Source organism: Meles meles, chromosome X (assembly GCF_922984935.1).
Source record: "Meles meles chromosome X, mMelMel3.1 paternal haplotype, whole genome shotgun sequence".
Taxonomy (NCBI): Eukaryota; Metazoa; Chordata; class Mammalia; order Carnivora; family Mustelidae; genus Meles; species Meles meles.
The window spans coordinates 19,943,801-19,964,464 of record NC_060087.1 but is presented as its reverse complement, the minus strand read 5'-3'; the positions used below and the strand labels follow the sequence as shown (position 1 = coordinate 19,964,464).

At 39.2% G+C, this 20,664-nt stretch overlaps 1 protein-coding gene across 1 annotated transcript; it reads right to left on the bottom strand.

Moving 5' to 3' along the window:
- Positions 1-265: 265 nt before the first annotated feature.
- Positions 266-18,895, bottom strand: EIF2S3 (eukaryotic translation initiation factor 2 subunit gamma). Its single transcript, XM_045994869.1, has 12 exons — positions 18,762-18,895; positions 18,147-18,210; positions 17,066-17,193; positions 16,860-16,981; positions 14,781-14,875; positions 13,115-13,273; positions 11,096-11,230; positions 8,607-8,701; positions 7,938-8,082; positions 6,374-6,543; positions 5,936-6,108; positions 266-687 (listed from the first exon to the last, which is right to left on the bottom strand). Exons 1-12 carry the CDS (start codon positions 18,828-18,830, stop codon positions 624-626), a joined length of 1,419 nt encoding a protein of 472 aa, XP_045850825.1. The 5' UTR covers positions 18,831-18,895; the 3' UTR covers positions 266-623.
- Positions 18,896-20,664: the final 1,769 nt, after the last annotated feature.

Below are 20,664 nucleotides of genomic sequence, written 5' to 3'. Positions count from 1 at the left end.
GGGAAGATGAGAACTTCTGGCTCTAGTTTCCTGTGTTCCAGTTCAGGAAAAGAGGAAGGGGACATAAAGGTGTGTCCATGGGAATGAGCTCCTATGCTCTAAAGTTAATTTTTATTAATTTCTTTTTCATTCATAATTTCAAAGATAAAGCAACATAAAATACGGGACAGAGGGAAGCTGGTTTTCAAGAACTTGTGTCTTCCAAGTTTTTACTGGTACAATAGTTCTTCAAGCCTGGAACCACTCAAAGATGAATCATGCAAAGTAAGAAGAAAACCTTTATTTGAAACAGGTTTCTTGGTATGTGTGCTACAGAAAAGGCTGGCTGTAGCAGTTTCATTTCAATCCTGCAGTGATGTATAAATTACACATTACTTGGGAATGATTAATTTCCGCTAAAATGTAGATTCAATCCAACATTATGCCAATTTTTACATTTATTGTAGACCCTATTTTAGCATTAGAGGTTAAATTTTCATCACCAAAAAATGAGAATAACCTTACAGCTACCACTAAGGTAATGAGCTGTGAAATTAATTTCTCAGTATTGCTTTGAAAATATACCCCTAGGTTGTAAAGAGAAATTCTGAATCCATCCGAAGGTATGATTTCACCGGAATTCTTCAGTCATCATCTACTGTTGGCTTGATTGTCACTCCTCTTCTTATTTGACCCCAACCAATTAAACTGCAAAAAGAAAATTTTAAAAACCATGAATTTTACACTCATTTCATTATCATTACTACACAATCATATGACATAACAGGTTTTACTTGCCTATCTACTAAATTTGAATGTTCCCCAAACCTGCTGCTCCACTAAGAAAGTTCATACTTTCTTCTTAGGTCCTCAGACCCGCAAAGATGGACCACAGCCACAACGAATGACCAAAAAAACAAAAAGATGCTACTACAGATATGCTTGTCTTCACTCTACAGAAATATACTCACTCCTCCAGAACCACCAGAGTCCTCCAGTCCACCTAAGGAATCATGCTGATACACAATCTACCACAGTCTGATTTTCTAAAAAATCTCCTTTTCTAGCCTTTTCTCCTTGAAAAATGCTTTTTGACCATTCACAGCACTCAAAAGATCACAAAGGATTTAACATGACCCTGGCTGCCAAAGAAAATTAAGAGAAGAACTAAGCAGATTACTCTCAATAGCAGAGGGACTTCTGCTCCCTCTTTCGATGCTTGCTCTAATCAATGACCACGCTGGATTGCTACCTCAACAACAGCTTCTAGAACAAAACTCATCTAAACACGGGGTAAAACCACAATCCTAGGCAATGTAAAGATCGCTCAGATGCCCTCATTCAACACTTTTAACGTACTTGCTAATTTTTAGAAGTGTGACTATTTTTTTACTTCAATTTCTTTATTATTGAGGTATAATTGACACAATATTATATAGGTTTCAGGTATACAGCATAGTGATTTGAAAATTCTACATATTATTCAATGCTTACCATAAGTGTACTCACCATCTGGCACCATACATTACAGTATTTTTTTTTTAAAGATTTTATTTATTTATTTGACAGAGATCACAAGTAGGCAGAGGCAGACAGAGAGAGAGGAAGGAAAGCAGGCTCCCTGCTGAGCAGAAAGCCTGATGTGGGGCTCGATCCCAGGACCCTGGGATCATGAACTGAGCTGGAGGCAGAGGCTTAACCTTAACCCACTGAGCCATCCAGGTGCCCCAATACATTACAATATCATTGAATATGCTCCCTAAAGTGCACTTTTCATTTCCAGGACTTATTTATTGTATAACTGGAAGCCTTAATCCCTTTCACTGACTGTAACTGTCCCCCTACCCACCTCATGCCCCCACCAGAGACTACCAGTTTGTCCTCTCTATTTAGGAGGCTGTCTGTTTTTTGGATTCTATCTGTGAGTGAAATCATATAGTTATTTGTCTTTCTCCAACTTATTTCACTTAGCATAAAATCCTCTAGATCCATCCATGTTGTCACAAATGGCAAGACTTTATTATTTTACGGCTGAGTAATATTTCACTGTGTATATATACCATATCTCCTTCCTCCAATCATATACGGATGGACACTTGGCTATTTTAACACTGCAATAAACATAGATATATGCACATATGTATCTTTTCAAATTAGCATTTTCATTTTCTTTGGGGAAATACCCCGTAGTAGAATGACTAGATCATATAGTATTTTTAAGTTTCTGAGGCACTTCCATACTGTTTTCCATAGTAGTTGCACCAATTTATATTCCCACAAACTGCATGATGCCTCCCTTTCCTCCACATCCTCAACGACACTTATCTTTTGACCTTTGGTTGTTTTTTTTTTTTAAGATTTATTTATTTATTTGAGAGAAAGAGAATCTCAATTAGACCCCCAGCTGAGACAGAGCCCAATATGGGGCTCAATCTCATGATCCTGAGATCATGATCTGAGGTGAAATCAAGAGTCAGATGTCCAACCAAAGGAGTCACCCAGGCACCCCTTTTCTTGTCTTTTTGACACTAGCCATTTGGAGTGGTATGTATCTCATTGTGATTTTGATTTTCCCTGACGATTAGTGATACTGAGCCTTTTTTCATGTCTTTGTTGGCCACCTGTAAGTCTTTGGAAAAATGTCTATTAAGGTGCACTGCCCTTTTTAAAACCGAATTCTTGGGGTGCCCAGGTGGCTCAGTGAGTTAAGCCTCTGCCTTCAGCTCAGGTCATGATCTCAGGGTCCTAGGATAGAGCCCCGCATCGGGCTCTCTGTTCAGCAGGGAGTCTGCTTCCCCCCTCTCTATGCCTGCCTCTCTGCCTACTTGTGATCTCTCTCTCTCTGTCAAATAAATAAATAAATAAAATCTCTTAAAAATAAAATAAAGCTGAATTGGTTGGCTGACTTGGCCTAGAGTTGTTGAAGTTCCTTATTTATTTTGGATACCAAGCCTTTATTGGATGTATCATTTAGAAATACCTTCTCCGGTTCAGTAGATTATCTTCTCATTTTGTTGGTTTCTTTTGCTATGTAAAAATTTGGTATTTTGGTGTAGTCCCAATAGTTTATTTTGCTTCTGTTTGCCATGCTTGAGGAGACATATCCATAAATATGTTGCTAAAGCTGATGTCAAAGATTACTGCCTGTTTTAAGAGTTTAAGTCTGTTTAAGTCTGACATTTAGGTCTTAAATTTGTTTTGGGGTATGGTGTAAAATAGTGTCCAGTTTTCGGGTGCCTGCATGGCTCAGTCAGTTAAGCATCTGCCTTCAGCTCAGATCATGGACTCAGGGCCCGTGATAGAGCCCCAAGTCAGACTTCCTGCTCAGCGGGGAGTCTGCTTCTCCATCTTCCTCTGCTCCCTCACTCACCATGCTTGTGCACATGCTCTGTTTTGAATAAATAAATAAATCTTTAAAAAAAAAGTGGCCCAGCAGTTTCACTCTTTTTTCTTTTTTTTTTTTTCTAAGATTTTATTTATTTGACAGATAGAGATAATAAGTAGGGAGAGAGGCAGGCAGAGAGAGAGAGAGAGGAGGAAGCAGGCTCCCTGCCAAGCAGAGAGCCCGACACGGGGCTCGATCCTAGGACCCTGGGATCATGACCTGAACGAAAGGCAGAGGCTTTAACCCACTGAGCCACCCAGGCGCCCCTCACTCTTTTGTGTATAGCTGTCCGGTTTTCCCAGCACCATTTTTTGAAGAGACTCTCTTTCCCCTACTGTATATTCTTGCCTCCTCTGTCACAGATTAACTGACCATATAAGCATGGGTTTATTTCTAGGCTTTCCTCTTCCATGGATCTGTATTTCTATATTTGTGCCCGTACAATACTGTTCGACTACTACAGGTTTGTAAGACAGCTTGAAATCTGGGGCTGTGACATCTCCAGCTTTGTACTTTTTCTCAACTGTTGTGGCTATCTGGGATCTTTTGTGATTCCACACAAATTTTAGGATTGTTTATTCTAGTTCTATGAAAAATGGTTATTTTGATAGGAACTGCACTGATTTTGTAGATTGCTTTGGACAGTAACACCATTTCAACAATATTAATTCTTCTAATCCATAAGCATAGTGTGTCTTTCCATTTGTGTTGTCTTCAATTTCTTTCACCAAAGTCTTATAGTTTTCAGAGTATAGGTCTTCCACCTCCTTAGATTTATTCCTAGGTATTTTATTCTTTCCCAAGCAACCATAAATAAAATAGTTTTCTTAATCTCTCTTTCTGCTACTGTTATTAGTATCTAGAAATACAACAGACTTCTATATATTAATTTTGTATCCTGCAACTTTCTTGAATCCATTTATTATTAGTTCTAACAGTTTTCTGGTAGAGTCTTGCTAATTTTTAAGCAAGATCTAGTTTCACATGGATAAAATCCTCTTATAGTATTAGTGGACAGATACACACACAAAAATCCTTTTATTTTAAAATCTGTTCTGATCTAGGAAATGTACCATTCTAACTAAGTAAGAATAATACATTCCCTGTTGAGAGTTTCTGAGAGTTTATTATTTAAGCCTATTTTAAAATACCCTGGGAATCAGTGTGTCCGTAATAGCAAATGGTATAATCACACCAAAGAGTAAAATCAAATGACATAAATCACCACAAAGCAGGATTATTTACTTAAAATTCAACCAAAGGGCGTCTGGGTGGCTCAGTGGGTTAAAGTCTCTGCCTTCAGCTCAGGTCATGATCTTGGGGTCCTGGGGTGGGGCCCTGCATCAGGCTCTCTGCTCCCTGCTTCCCTCTGAGCAATTTGAGCATGAAAATAAGTAAGGACAGTAATGAATCATAACCTATTGAATAAAATAAAACTCCATGAGTCTATATTATAACCAGTTAAGTAAACAATATGGAAGAAAGAACAATAAATGAGAAGTGGCGGGTTGGGGGAGGAGTGTCACCATTTTCTAATCATATAATCAAGTTCAATTCAGACAAAAATCATCAGTAGATGCTAAATCCAGGGTGGTAAGATGTGATGAGGAGTAAGCTATTCACTTAATCTCAATGAGTCTTCCCATAAAATGCTTAGTAGGTGCACAGATAAAAACAGTATACAGTAGAAAAACTGGACAACACTTCAACCGCATAATCAAAATTAACTTCCACAAGGAGGAGCAATCAGATCTCATGTGCCTCTGGTTGTGATTTCCTGAGGAGCTATCACCATCTATGTAACTATTCCAGCCAAGGATACATAACCTAAACCTAATCTTAGGAAGTATCAGATAAACTCAGATTGAGGAAGAGTAAAAATGTGTTCTTCAAAATAGTCAATGTCAAGTAAGACAAAAAAGAAAAAAAAACCTGAGGAAGTACCCGATTAGAGATCAAAGAGACGTATGACAACTAAATGAACTGCATGAGCCCAGACCAGAGGGACTAGAGGACATTATTGGGACAAGCTGTGTAACTGGATTATCAACTGTAGGTTTCAGTAATTATCAATGTTAACTTCTTGAAATGGTTAATTAAGAGAATGTCCTTGTTTTTAGGAAATATAAACCAACATGTTAAGAGATCGAGATATGATATATACAACCCACTCCTAAATAGCCGAGAAAAAAGTTTATACAAATAGAAGAATACACACACACACACACTCAAATAAATTGCGTATCTGGGAAAAGGAACAAGAGTTGTGTGCAATTCTTGCAATTCTCCTGTTAAGTTTGAAATTATTTCCAAATATAAAGTTTTACAAAGCCAAAGAGAAAGATCGAGCCTAAATTCACTGGTTTTTTCACAGGCTGTGTGTATCACGGAATCAAGGCTAGAAATACAGATTCAAAGTCATCCAAATAAATAGTTGAGCTAAAGCCTCAATAAATAGTTAAGCTAAAAAACTGTTGTGTTCAAGGTAAAGTATGCCTGCACACCACCAAGAACTTAAGGAAACTGACTGTGTCTTTTTTATTAGATAGTGACGAAGGCTAGTAAACTTACCGCCAGTGTTTCTCAACTCTTCGGCTAAGGGCAATTTTTTCTCCTACTTCTGTGCAGACAGGGTTAGTCAAAACAATTTTGCCCAAATCGGCCTTGACTGCACTAACTCTTCCTCCTGTTGACAGGGATCCTATGTTGACCATGAGCACTTCATTCTTAGACAGCTTTTGCACCTAGGAAAATAAAATTGAGGAAAGATAAACCCCAAAATCAAGAAAATGCTTGCCAAAAATGACAGCTTATTTTCCCATATCTTGCCATACCAGCAATTTTCCATTTCTGCTAACCTAATATGAGATTTTCAAGTTCCTAAACGTAGAAAGCCAAATTCACTCACTCTTTATGTTAATCCCACGTTAACTACAAAAGAATGAACCTCAAAACTGGTCCTAACATCACTGCCACTTTTCTGAAACAGGAATTACAGAAAGCACTTACCTTTGCTGCTTTCTTGTCTCCTTCAGTGCGTACACCTAGCAGCCGTCTAAGTAGGAAAAAGGAGATTTCCAATTCTGTGAAGATCTCAGGTAAAGCTCCAACTGCACCAAGTACCTGGCCCACCATTCTGTCAGCCCGGCACAAAGTGGGGTCAATTTTTGTTCCCACTCCTGATATAAAAACAAGATATATAAAGCCCAACTTTTTGTTTTCTATAAAGCAGTTTACCCAAAACTTAGTCAAAAAAGTACAATATATACCTATACATTTTAATACACATTTATATTCTCATACTCATGTAATAGCTTCATGGGCATGACAAAATACCTGTCTTACCTGAAGAAACCGAATCATAAACCCATGGATTAGTTGGGCATTTGAGAACAATCTCGATTTAAATTCTAAACAAAGGACAGAGATGACAACCTAACTAAAAAATGAGTCTGAGGGACGACTGGGTGGCTCAGTGGGTTAAAGCCTCTGCCTTCGGCTCAGGTCATGATCCCAGCGTCTCGGGATCGAGTCCCACATCGGGCTCCTTGCTCAGCAGGGAGCCTGCTTCTCCCTCTGCCTATGCCTGCCACTCTGTCTGCCAGTGCTTGCTCGCTCTCTCTCCCTCTCTCTGACAAATAAATAAATAAAATCTTTAAAAAAAAATGAGTTTGAATATACTTAATAAAGGTTGAAAAGATATAAAATTCATAATGAGTAATTTATAGAATATTTGCCTGCCATTTCTCCCCTGAAAGGCTGATTAAAAAAATAACTTCAGGACTTCATATATGATTCCTAGGATCCACTTCAAAATATTTTAGCTGCGTATGAGGAGAGGGAAGGGGATAAAAGGATGAACCAAGACTGGTAAAGTACTGGTTAACTGTTCAAGCTGGGTGGTGGCTACATAAGCATTATCATTAAATTATATACAGTAAACTCTTAATGACAGGATAAAAAAGTGAATTATATACCCAAAAACCAGAGAACCAAAAGACAAACTCCTTCTTTACCCAACAACAACTTCTTTAATTCAAAGGTACAACTTGTCTAAGTCTCATCTGAATCTTGTCTTTTTCTGGGTATCTGGTAAAACACTAAATTATAACGAACTAGAAAAATCCATAAAATCCTCTCAGTAATTGATACACAATCAAAGTTATTTTTTATTCCCACCTCAGAGTAAACATGATCTGAAAGGATTCAATTGACATTTGTGGGTAATTTTCCATTTGCAAAACACACAAAAAAACAACCACTCTACCACCAAAATTATGTAGACAAAGTATACTTAATTATTTTAAATGCTGGATCATAACACTTATTACTGCTAAAAGGAGTTACTTCATATACTAAACCAAAACACATTCTTCTTTATCCTTAGAAATAGTTTTTACAAACACATGAAACCATCTTATGAACTAAAACCAGTAACTTAACCACATTAGTGTTCCCCACCCCAATCAATTATTTGAAATACCCAATTAAAAACCTACAATATATCTTTTTGGGCAATCCTTTTCCCACGAAAAATACAACAAAAATGTAGGGATGAGAGAAAAATCCTTACCGATAAGACCTCCTGGAGCAGCATACTGAAGATCATTATGTTCTGCAAAAAGGGACACGATTTTGGAAAAGATTGGTTTACACATGAGTTTTCCTTCACTATCTTTGGAAACAATACCAGGTCTGACTTCTATCTCCTGGCCCACCTGTAAACACAGAAGAACACAGAAGTTACTAATTAGAATTACTGTGGGACAACACCATTACCACTTACATAGCAGAAGTCTTAATAGGAAGATGCCCAAACTGAAAAGGCAATGTCGAGGATTGTTATTAAAAAAATAATAATGGGGAAGAGAGGTTTAAAACCAGAAACATCCATCCAACTATTGCTAACTACCTACCACACAAGCCTATCTCCATATAAAATGTGTTCCCGGGGTGCCTGGGTGGCTCAGTGGGTTAAGCCTCTGCCTTCGGCTCAGGTCATGATCTTAGGGTCCTGGGATCGAGCCCTGCATCGGGCTCTCTGCTCAGCAGGGAGCCTGCTTCCCCACTTCTCTCTGCCTGCCTCTCTGTCTACTTGTGATCTCTCTCTCTGTCAAATAAGTAAATAAAATATTTAAGAAAAAATTTTTACTTTTAATTTGGAGTGTCCCAGTATTCACCTTATGAGTAAGACGAGGGAAAAATAAACAAATAAAAACACAACAATCAAAATCCAGTTCACCTTTAATACTCCTTTTAGAATACTGCCACCGGCTACACCACCCTTAAGGTCATCAACTTCACAGCCAGGTTTGTTGACATCAAAGGACCTAATAACTAAAAGAAAACAACACAAATTAAAGCGGAATCTGCTCATTTTAATTTTAAAGGAAATAATCTTTACTAAGATAATTTTTCTAAGATAGAGGCCACATAATATTTATACACACACACACACACACACACACACACACGGGCAACTTTGTGATAAAATCTATTGTCATTACTCTTACGTTTATTGAAGGTTTACTTATGATGAAAATAGTGGAAATAAAAGTTCATTGACGGGGCCATATTATGGTACATCCATACTATGGAACATCAGCAGGTATCAAGGAATGTTTCGGCTTTTGTTTTTTTTTTTTTAAAGACTGATTTATTTATTTGAGATAGAGAGCATACATGTGTGCTGGGGGGATGGGGAGAGGGACAGAAAAACTTAAGCAGACTCCGCACTGAGCATGGAACCTGACATGGGGCTCAATCCCATGACCCTGAGATCTTGACCTTAGCTGAAACCAAGAGTTGGACACCTAACCAAATGTGCCACCCAGGCACCCCTAAAAAAGGATGTCTAACCTATAATGACCTAAAAGGATAACCCACACATTCTATTAAAAAAAACACACACTTAAAATCAGACACAAGTAACACAGAGAGTACAATCCCATTTCCATAAAGTAAAACTGAAATGGGAAACACGTACATGTTTATACATAATGATGTGCATAAAGAGGAAGGTGTGAGGGGCACCTGGGTGGCTCAGTGGGTTAAAGCCTCTGCCTTCAGCTCAGGTCATGATCTCAGGGTTCTGGGATCGAGCCCCGCATCGGGCTCTCTGCTCAGTGGGGAGCCTGCTTCTCTCTCTCCCTCTGCCTGCCTCTCTGCCTACTTGTGATCTCTGTCTGTCAAATAAATAAATAAAATCTTTAAAAAAAAAAAAAAAAGAGGAAGGTGTGAGACTAGTACGCACCATTAACTTTGGCTGCTTCTGGGCTAAAGGACTAGAAGCGAAAGGCAGGGAGACTGTGGACTTTTTTCCCTTTATCTATCTCTGTATAACATCTTAAATTAAAATTTAGTTCTAAAACTACGAAACAGGGGCACCTGGGTGGCTCAGTTGCTAAGCATCTGCTTTCAACTCAGGTCACGATCCCAGGGTCCCTGCTCGGCAGAGGGCCTGCTTCTCCCTCTCCCACTCCCCCTTTTTGTGCTCTCTGTGTCTCTGTTAAATAAATCAAATAAAATCTTAACAAAACAAAACAAAAAAACTACAAAACAACTTTCGAACTACACATACTGAACTTAGGTTAAGAGTAGTGACTTTGGGGGCGCCTGGGTGGCTCAGTTGGTTAAGCCACTGCTTTTAGCTCAGGTAGTGATCCTGGAGTCTTGGGACTGAGTCCTGCATTGGGCTCCCAGCTCCACAGGGAGTCTGCTTCTCCCTCTGACCTTCTCCCCTCTTATGTTCTCTCTCTCTCTCTAATAAATAAATAAAATATTGGGGGGAAAAAAAAAGTGACTTTAAACAAGGATACACATCACAATTACCCAAGAGAACATTTCCCACGATATAAAGTGGTGCAGGCTCAGAGAGGCTCAAATGTCTGTTTTAAAAAGGCTGTGTAGGAACCACAAGCTTAGTGTAGTACCAATATTGGTCCTATGAACTTAAGTAAAATCTTCATTAATGTACAATAAAAACATCTGTATGAAAGTTCTAATATCCTGTTACTGACCAAAACATTTTAATTCCACGGAGAATACTGTATAACTCCATCCTGATCATGTGACATACCATATACAGACCACAAAAAGGTTAAAGTTCCTTTTGTATGGGGACTCTGTCCCTCTTCCAGTAATGCAATCTAACATTGTCAAAACAATCCCAGAATCAAAAAAATTTATGAAGATTGTTTTTATCTCTACAGAAAGAGGAAGTATTAATAAACATCCTTCAAGACAAATCATCAATACGTAAAAGATCAAATTAAGAGTTAAAGACAGAGGTGCCTGGGTGGCTCAGTGGATTGGGCCTCTGCCTTTGTTCAGGTCCTGAGCCCAGGGTCTTGGGATCAAGCCCTGCATTGGGCTCCCGGCTCAGCGGGAAGCCTCCTTCTCTCTCTCCCACTCCCCCTGCTTGTATTCCCTCTCTCGCTGTCTCTCTCTCTCTGTGTCAAAAAGATAAATGAAATCTAAGGGGCGCCTGGGTGGCTCAGTGGGTTAAAGCCTCTGCCTTTCGCTCAGGTCATGATCCCAGAGTCCTGGGATCGAGCCCCGCATCGGGCTCTCTGCTTGGCAGGGAGCCTGCTTCCTCCTCCTCTCTCTCTCTGCCTACTTGTGATCTCTATCTGTCAAATAAATAAATAAAATCTTTAAAAAAAAAAAAAAAAAAGATAAATAAAATCTTTAAAAAAAGAAAAAGAGTTAAAGACAAATACTATCACTTACCAATAAGTCGGGGTTCTGAAGTAAAGTCTCTTGGTGGTACTGGAATTTTCTTCACTATGTACTCACAAACAACTTCAATGTTGTATTTCAGCTGAGCAGAAATTGGAATAATAGGAGCTCCTTCTGCTACTGTACCTATACAAAATTCAAAAAGATTAAAATTCTTTACTTTTACAGGACCTGGTCTTTCTGTGTTACATGAAAAAGTTAAGATTACAAAAACAGATGCCTCGGGGTGTCTGAGTAGCTCAGTCAGTTGAGCCTCCGGCTCTTGGTTTCAGCTCAGGTCATGATCTTGGAATGTGATTGAGCCCCACATCAGGCCCTGTGCTCAGCAGGGAGTGTGCTTGAGATACTCTCTCTCCCTCTTCTTGTGCCCCTTCTTCTCTAAAATAAATTAAAAAAAAAACAACAAAACAAAACAGGGGCACCTGGGTGGCTCAGTGGGTTAAGCCTCTGCCTTCAGCTCAGGTCATGATCTCAGAGTCCTGGGATCTAGCCTCGAATCAGGCTAGATGCTCAGCGGGGAGCCTGCTTCCCCCCACCCACACCGCCAGCATCTCTGCCTATTTGTGATCTCTGTCAAATAAATGAATAAAATCTTTAGAAACAAAAACAAGAAACACTAAAATAGATGCCTAAACATCCTTACACAAATGCCAACAGGTGCAAATTGATAATTCTGTTTAGAAAGGTGGCAGTATTGTTGGTTTTACTCCTAAAAATGAATACTACTCCTTTTATGGAAAAAATTTGTTAAAATATATTTACGCATGTATTTCTATGCTAAAATGATAATACCATCTAAAGGAGTAAATATTAACACTCCTGGGAAAAAGCACTTTACTAGTTTAAAGATTTCTAGTAACATGTAATTAACCTCCAAATAAATGTCAAGGTAAAATTACAGACTCTTTGCTAATCAAAGACTACTGGCTCATAAAATATTTGCTCCTTATTAATTATATGTCAAACAGGTTGGTCAAAGAAATGGACCAAACATAATTAGATTTTAATCAAAATGACTTATTCTTTTTCATCACGACAGAACTAGATTCATGGGAATCAATCCTTTGAACACTAAGAGAATTGTCAACAATAACATGCATTATGTCTTCCCTGAAATGAAAAACCTTATGCAGCAGAGAAATGAATGGAACAGAGAAATGAACACTATAAAGATTAAATATATCATTGTCAGTTCCAATGATCAAAGTACTCGGTAAGAATAGTGTAAGACTCGAGTTCAAAACAAAAAAAGCTTTTGTTCATTAAGGAGGACTTTTTTTCCTAAACAGACTCACAGTTTCCAGAATACAACTTCAGTTCTAACTTCCAGTCAGCAAAAATATACTTCAGTTTAAACTTCCAATTTTAAAAGAAATCACTGAGATGAAATTTGTAGCATAGTGAATATAGACAATAATATTTTAACAACTTTTGTGTGGTAACAGACAGTAACTATATTTACTGTCGGGAACACTCCATTATGTACTGAATTATCAGAACTATTGAATCCCTATATTATACACTTGAAACTAACATCAACTACACCTCAGTAAAATATTTTAAATACACATGGATGAAAAAAAGTATGTGTTTTAGTTTATCAAATTCACATAGATTTTACTAATTGTATCAGGTAGCTAACAAGTAGTAGGTAGGTAAATAAGGTTTTAAGATGCAAAAATTTGGGGCGCCTTGGTGGCTCAGTGGTTTAAGCCTCTGCCTTCTGCTCAGGTCATGATCTCAGGGTCCTGGGATCGCGCCCCACATCGGGCTCTCTGCTCAGTGGGGAGGCTGTTTCCTCTCTCTCTGTCTGCCTCTCTGCCTACTTGTGATCTCTCTCTCTGACAGATAAATAATAAAAAAAATTTTTTTTAAATCTTTAAAAAAAAAGATGAAAAAATTTATCTATTTCAGACAGTCTATTATAGTAAAAGTTAAATTTAACATCTGGTATCTGGATTAAATATCTCTCAAAGTGATTCAGATTTATTAGTGATTATGTCTTCTTACCTTGTACAAACGCAAGGATCTGTTCATACTGTTCTTTAGCCTGACTTTCTTTTACCAGATCAATTTTATTTTGTAGAATCAAAATATGCTTCAGTTTCATGATTTCTATAGCAGCCAGGTGTTCAGAAGTCTGAGGTTGAGGACAAGACTCATTACCAGCTAGATGATGAAGAATAAAAAAGATGCATTGAGAATTAACTGAAAACATCCAGAATAGGCAAATCCAAAGGGACAGAAAGCAGATTAGTGGTTGCCAGGAGCTGGAGGGAAGGTATGGCATAGAGTGACTGCTTAATGGGCATGGGGTAACCTTTTGGGGCAATGAGAATGTCTGGAACTAGAAATTTGTGATGCTTATAGAACTGTTAATGTACTTAATGTCACTGAGTTGTGCACTTTAAATAGCTACAATGGTAAGTTTTATTTTATGTGTATTTTACTACCAAAACAAATTTACCTGGCATCTAATGAAGGAAAGTTTTGCATATTCTAGCCTTACTCCAGGCAAAAGTCCTGGATATCACTGCCAAGCGTCCACCGTTTGCCCTGTTTCACCCTCTGTGCCTGCGTTCACTGGAGCCTCCAGATCATCTGACTTTCATCCCTGGTGCTATGCAAGAAGCTTGGAATCAACAACTTTGGCATCCCAGGGTCTGCCCTTTGCTCAGGTATAAGGTATAGCCATCTGGCTCTATCCAGTCTTAGAGATGTTTTGGCCCAGTTCAGCTCCTAAGAGGTAGATAGTAATTAAGGGAAAACACTTAATGCAGTCTGTGAATTTCGACTACTACCAAAAGGTACTCCCTAACAAAGGGAGACAAGAACACTAAATACACAGACAACCAATAGCGTATCATAAACATTGGCAATGTTTTTGTTGGGCATTCCAACAATCAACTTCCCCAAGCAGTGATATTGAGCAGTCCTGTACTGTATCTACTTGGCACCCTTTAAAAAATTATGTCCCATACATTAACTGTCTGCCTTTGTCTTAGTTCATGATCCCAGGGTTCTAGGATCGAGCCCTGCGTCAGGCTCCCTGCTGAGTGGGGAGCCTGCTTCTCCCTCTCCACTCTTGCCCTCTCTATCTCTCTCAATCTCAAATAAAATCTTCAAAAAAATAAAAACAATGTCGCATAGCAATGAAATCTCTTGACAGCTCACATAAGGAAGGTAGCACAACCCTAGCTTTGAAAACCCCAATTAGGTCTACACTTCAGCACTTACTATGAATAAGATTTGCATCTAAATAAAACCACTATATATCAACATCGCTGCGGATGAGAAATACATATACACTTACAAAAATATTTAACTAAAATAATAAACCATCTCATGTCATCTAGGTAGGAAAAGTGCACTATTGACTTTAAAGATATATACTAACCTTAGAGCCAATAATACATTATATGTTTATAAAAAAATAAAAATTTAAATTAAAAAAATATATATATACTAACCTAAGAATTCTCTTATCAGTCCCACATCTATCTTAGTATTTTGTGATACCTGGTAGGCAGGGATGTCATCCTGGATGACATGTTAGCTCCCATTTGTGTCACTCTTAGATAATGGATATGGCCCTTAATGTCCTTAGTTCCCCTTTAATATTCTATCTTGGATTTGCTCCACACTGATTTGTCGAAACCGATTCTGATATATTTACCTATCAACAGAAGAGCTGCATCCATCACTGCTGCACCATTTAGCATAGTAGCCATCAAGATATCGTGGCCAGGACAATCAACAAAGGAAACATGTCTAACAATGAAGAAATAACAATCAGTCCTAAAATCAATCCATATTTTCAGATAGAAATTCCCAAATCCAATCAAAATGAATATGGTATAAAGCATGATATAAAATGTATACTGGAAACGTCAGCAATTTTATAGCTAAAACAGGGCGGTTCCATGGTGTAATGGTGAGCACTCTGGACTCTGAAAGCTAAAACAGTGTTAACAGAATGGGCACTACCACCTAAAAAAATAATTTGCCAAAAATTCCTCCAGCACCTTGAAAAGCTGGAACTGCCAATCTGAAATAGAGACGGCAATACTATTTTAGCAAAACTGCTACTCATTGAGAATTACTATTTTTAAAGAGTGTATGCTCATATGGTCATGACCTAAAACAGGGGTTAGCAAACTAAGGCCCTTAGGCCAAATCTGGCCCATACCCACTCAAGCACATATTATTTGCATCTACTTTCATAACACAAGAGCAAAGATGAGTAGCTTCTTCCCAGAGAACCTGTGGCCTGCAGAGATATAAATATTTATGATCTGGCCACTTACAAAAAAAAGTTTGCTGTTCTCTGATGAGGACTAGAACCAGGGTGAGGCTGAGTGAGATATTTGTCTTAGATGCAAAATTTAAGAGAGTGCCATGGGGCGCCTGGGTGGTTCGTGGGTTAAAGCCTCTGCCTTCGGCTAAGGTCATGATCCCAGGGTCCTGGGATCAACCCCAAATTGGGCTCTCTGCTCAGTGGGGAGCCCACTTCCTCTCTCTCTGCCTGCCTCTCTGCCTACTTGTGATCTCAGTCAAATAAATAAAATCTTTAAAAAAATTTAGAGAATGCCAAAAAAACTCACGAATCAAGATAAATAACATTTAAATTTTTAAGATTTTTAAGAACAAAATGCAAACAAATTCACGATGAGTAAAATATCAAAGGTAACTAATAATGCCACACTCAACCAAAAATGATACTGAAGCAAGAGGGGAAAAATGTGCTATTTTGAGTTGTCTTTATTTAAACAAATAATATTCTATTAGGATTTCTTTGCATCAATTTCAAAAAGCACTGCCTTGAAATACTATTTATCCTGATCACTGAGGTTTTTTTTTTTCTTTTTCTTTAGGATTTCCCCCCTTACATTGGGGTTCCAGGCAAGGGCTTCACTTACCTTTCCCCAGTCCCAGCCATGGCCCAAAGTAAAATTTCCTTGTGGGCCATCCCTAACCCCATTAACATCACTAGGGAATAGGAGTCTATAATGTCTGATAAAGAACCAGGATACAAATCACATTCAGAAACTTGATGGGGTAACAAGCCCATGTACTGAAGAGAAGTAATTAAGAATGGCTTTGTTCATCCCCTATCTAAAAAACAGAAACAACATTATTTAAAAGAAATGTAGGAAGCCTGGCAAAAAGCTTCCCTTCAATCCAATGAGCTGTTGTTTCCCTCCATTCCATTTGCTCACATGTTACCTTTCCTTTGGAGAACTTACATGCAAGTATCTAAATTGAGGATGAGGATGATTGAGACTTTTCAAATTACTGTCATTATAGACAATAAGAACACCAAAAAATAGAAAAAAAAAAATACTCAGCAATGGGATTGGGAGGGAGATAAACCATAAATGACTCTTAATCTCACAAAACAAACTGGGGGTTGCTGGGGGGAGGTGGGATTGGGAGAGGGGGAGGGGGCTATGGACATTGGGGAGGGGAGGCGAACCATAAGAGACTATGGACTCTGAAAAACAACCTGAGGGTTTTGAAGGGTCAGGGGTGGGAGGTTGGGGGAACAGGTGGTGGGTAATAGGGAGGGCACGTTTTGCATGGAGCACTGGGTGTTGTGCAAAAACAATGAATACTGTTATGCTGAAAAAAATAAAATGGGAAAAAAAAATACTCAGCAATTAGTTTCAAAATTTAATATCTGTTAAATATTTCAAAAAGCACAATCACAAGACAATAGAACATGAAGTATAAGGTGTTTTCTGAAAGAGGTCACCTGACTAATTTGAAATTCCCTTTGGTCCCTGGGATGTCTGTCGGAAACTCATCTGGTGTACTACTTCCACAGGATCTGTAACATTCTGGCCGAGGACAACTTGGGTCGTCAAGTTTATAAATCTAAAAATTCCAATAAAAAAAAGATTCAAATTTGTTATCTGCACATTCAACAAAGTTATTTCTAGTTCTACAACACAAGCTCACCTTAGCATTAGCATATCCAAGCTTGATTGTAATATTTCTTTCTAGTTCATTTTTGAACCTGACAGTGTGAACTCCAGAAATAGCTTTTACAACTGTGGACTTCCCATGAGCTACATGACCAATTGTACCTATAGACAAAGTATAAGAAATTAATTCATGAGCATTCAGTTACACAGAACACTATTTCAGAAAGCACTGGAGTAAAAAACCCAAAGCTAAAACTCACTATAAATACCAACATAAAACCAACAGTGACTTCAATTTTTCTTCCTTCATATTCTTTCCTACCAAAACCTTATTCTGATACAGGACTGAATGGAACTTTCCCTGTAAGGACAATCTCGTCAAAAACTACACTCCAGTACAGCAAAAGTTATTCATCTTATGTTTCTAACCATATTAAAAAACTGCCTTCATTTAAAATAAACACTCAATAAGATAAAATCTTAGATACTAAGGAACTTCCGGCAAAACCACAGTGAAGTAAAAAAGTATGAGTCCTGACACAACCAAAAAGAAACCGCAATAACAGGAAAACAACCCAGATTTAATTATGTTAATGCTATCAAGGGTAGAATGTATCTTATAACTCAATATAACCTGATGGTAGAGCTTTACTTTTAACTAGATTTAATTGTGCTGCTTCTATCAAATACTCTAAATTTACACTCAGTCAACAAACCTTCTCCTCTAAAGTTCTAGGTGGTAATTAGGGGAGGAAAAAAACCCTTCTACTTAATAATCGCTTATATACCAAATAAAACTTTTGAAAATTATGCCCTTGCAACAACCCTGTGTGGAAAGTACCATATTTTCACCTCTTCTGCTGCATATGACTACATCTTGCTTTATGCTACTAAATTTTTCATATGTCTGTACCTTTTCTTCTCACCTAGACATGAGCTAGGCGTGAACAGTATATGCTTCCCACAAAATCCGGCAGGTGTTTTACTCACACAGGCTCAAAGTCTATTTCTTGAATATCTGCGTCCTCATAAAATTCAAATAATCACACAAAGGGAGAAGATAATAAAATTACTTGTCGAGATAAAGTCATGTAGCTAACTAATTCTTATCTTACCTATATTAATTGTGGCTTGTCTGCTGATAACTTCGTGTGAAAGTGGTGTCAACTTGGTAACATCCTGCAATGAAACATTTTTATTTTAAATCTCTGTACGTAAGACTTACTTTGACTTTACATTTGCTACCCGTAGCCTGCCACCATGTGAACAGCTCTCCTTTACTTCTAAAGCACTTTTCCTGCAAAAGCAATATTGTACTTTGATGACTGGGAAGCCCTAAATGTCCTTCATCGTTACAGAACTACACCTCCACTCACTATGGGAGATGTCAAAGCCCGAGACCGAACCCCCACCCCCACCCCGCCCCGGCAACCTTGTCAGCATAAGCACTGAGGACACGGTAGATACTCCCTTCCCACACCTTCAGAAGCAAAAGCCTTAGTAACACTTAACACCATGACTTTCCAGCCGAATCCTCCGGGGGCTTGAGGTCCCACAAACTCAGAGCCCCATGCAAAGCTCACGGACTTGCCGAGCTGCAGGCGGCGGCACGAGTCTCCCTCCTAACACATGCTCCCGACAGCCCGGCACTGTCTCGTCTCAACGCCTCCCCGGAGGCTCGATCATTCACTTCTGAGTTCACTCCGCATCCTTGCAGAACGAAACCTTACCAAGGTGGCGAGATCCTGGCGAGAAAGATGCGGCTGCCCCAGAGTTACTCCAGCTTCACCCCCCGCCATCTTGCTCCGAGAGGGAGGAAGTCGCCCAAGCAGCCGCCTGACCCAACGCAGGTCCCCTTCTGTGGGGCGGGGAAGGGGAGGCGGGAAGGCCGACTAGGACCCACGCCTGGGAAAGGAGGCGGGCCAGTGCAGCAGGGTCCTCGCTGCTTGGACTTCTCTACGCTTGGGTTTACACAATGCCTGACGGAAGACTCACTGAAGAAACAGGAGGCAAGGTTTTGGAATCCATTCGTCGCCTACCTGACGGATTTTTGTACAGGCAACGCTGAGGGCAGCCCCAAAAGAAGGACCCCCCTCCTCCCCCCACCTCCGCTAGGCGGGTGATGCAACCGCCAAGCGCGCGGGTGAGGGAGAAGCCATTTCCGGTTCCCGTGGGGATGGCCGGAAGAGTTTCCCGGAAGCTGGGAATGTTCTCTGTGGGTGTGAGGACAGACGATGGGGGCTGTCCATCTTTGCCGATTTCCATAATTTAATAAGGCGAGATCGCTTGGGGTGCGGCTAGGCTGTGATGGCCACGCTGGCCGCGCTTACGGCGTTCGCGTCATTTGGCGGGTGGCCAGGAGGGCGCCCTCGCGCGGAGGTTTGATGAAGTGCTCAGCGGATCAGGGATGTTCCGGAAGAGCAAAGTCCCTAACTTGTTCTCAGGTTTCTAGGGCCTGGGAGGCGGTCCGTGGTGGCTCTGAACTGCACAGCGTGGAGTTAGCATAGGATGGAGCTAGGTGTTTTAAGAGCGCCCAAGGAGGTGTTTTTTGTTGTTGCTCTTGTTTTGAAGCCCATACAGGAAAACTCACTTCTTCAATGGAAAGATTACCACTAAATCGGTGTTTTAAAATTTAAAGACTTCGGGAAATTTCCGGTTTTTTTTCACGGTGTATCAAAAAGAAGTCGAGTAATTTTTGTTTCTCCCCATGCATTTCTGTACTTTACAAATTTTCTGTCATGAACAGGTGTTCTTTTCTAGCCAGCAAAAAATGTAAGGAGGAGAGGTGAATATGAATTTAGATCACCTGTGTTCATAGAATACTGAAGTAAGATTAAAAGGAGTATGTTTTCTATCACATAAGTTTTAGGTTACAACAGTCTACCTAAAATAGGAAGTTCTATTTCAATAAATGCATTCATCGGTTAAATGATGGTAGAGGCTGTACATTGTATTGTATTTGAATGGAGGCATTTAGTTCCTAACTTCAGGAACTTACAGATCTGTAAGCTTATAAATTTAGAATTTAATCTTAGATTCTGAATAGTTACACCAGCCAACTCAGAAAAATCCGTTGAGGTGGTAAAAATGTAGAAATGTCGAATCATTATGTCATACACCTGAAATTTATGTAAATTGGTCAACTATACTTCAATTTAAAAAATTGTCAAACTAGTGATACTTGCACAACTTTGTGACTATACTAAAAACCAGTGAACTGTATAGTTTAAAAGAGGGAACCTTGTGGTATGTGAATTATATCTCAATGAAAAATAAAATTCATTGATTATAAATAGAACATAATATGCTCCATTGTCAGAAACATACTAAAAGGGGCGCCTGGGGGGCTCAGTGGGTTAAAGCCTCTGCCTTCCGCTCGGGTCATGATCCCAGCGTCCTGGGATGGAGCCCCACATTGGGCTCTCTGCTCAGCAGGGAGCCTTCCCTCCTCTCTGCCTGCCTTTCTGCCTACTTGTGCTCTCTGTCAAATAAATAAATAAAATCTTTAAAAAAAAGAAACATCCTAAAAGTAGAAATGTCACAAGAAATAGTATTAATTTAAAATTATAGTTAAATATTGGTGCTGACTTGGGCGCCTGGGTGGCTCAGTGGGTTAAGCCGCTGCCTTAGGAT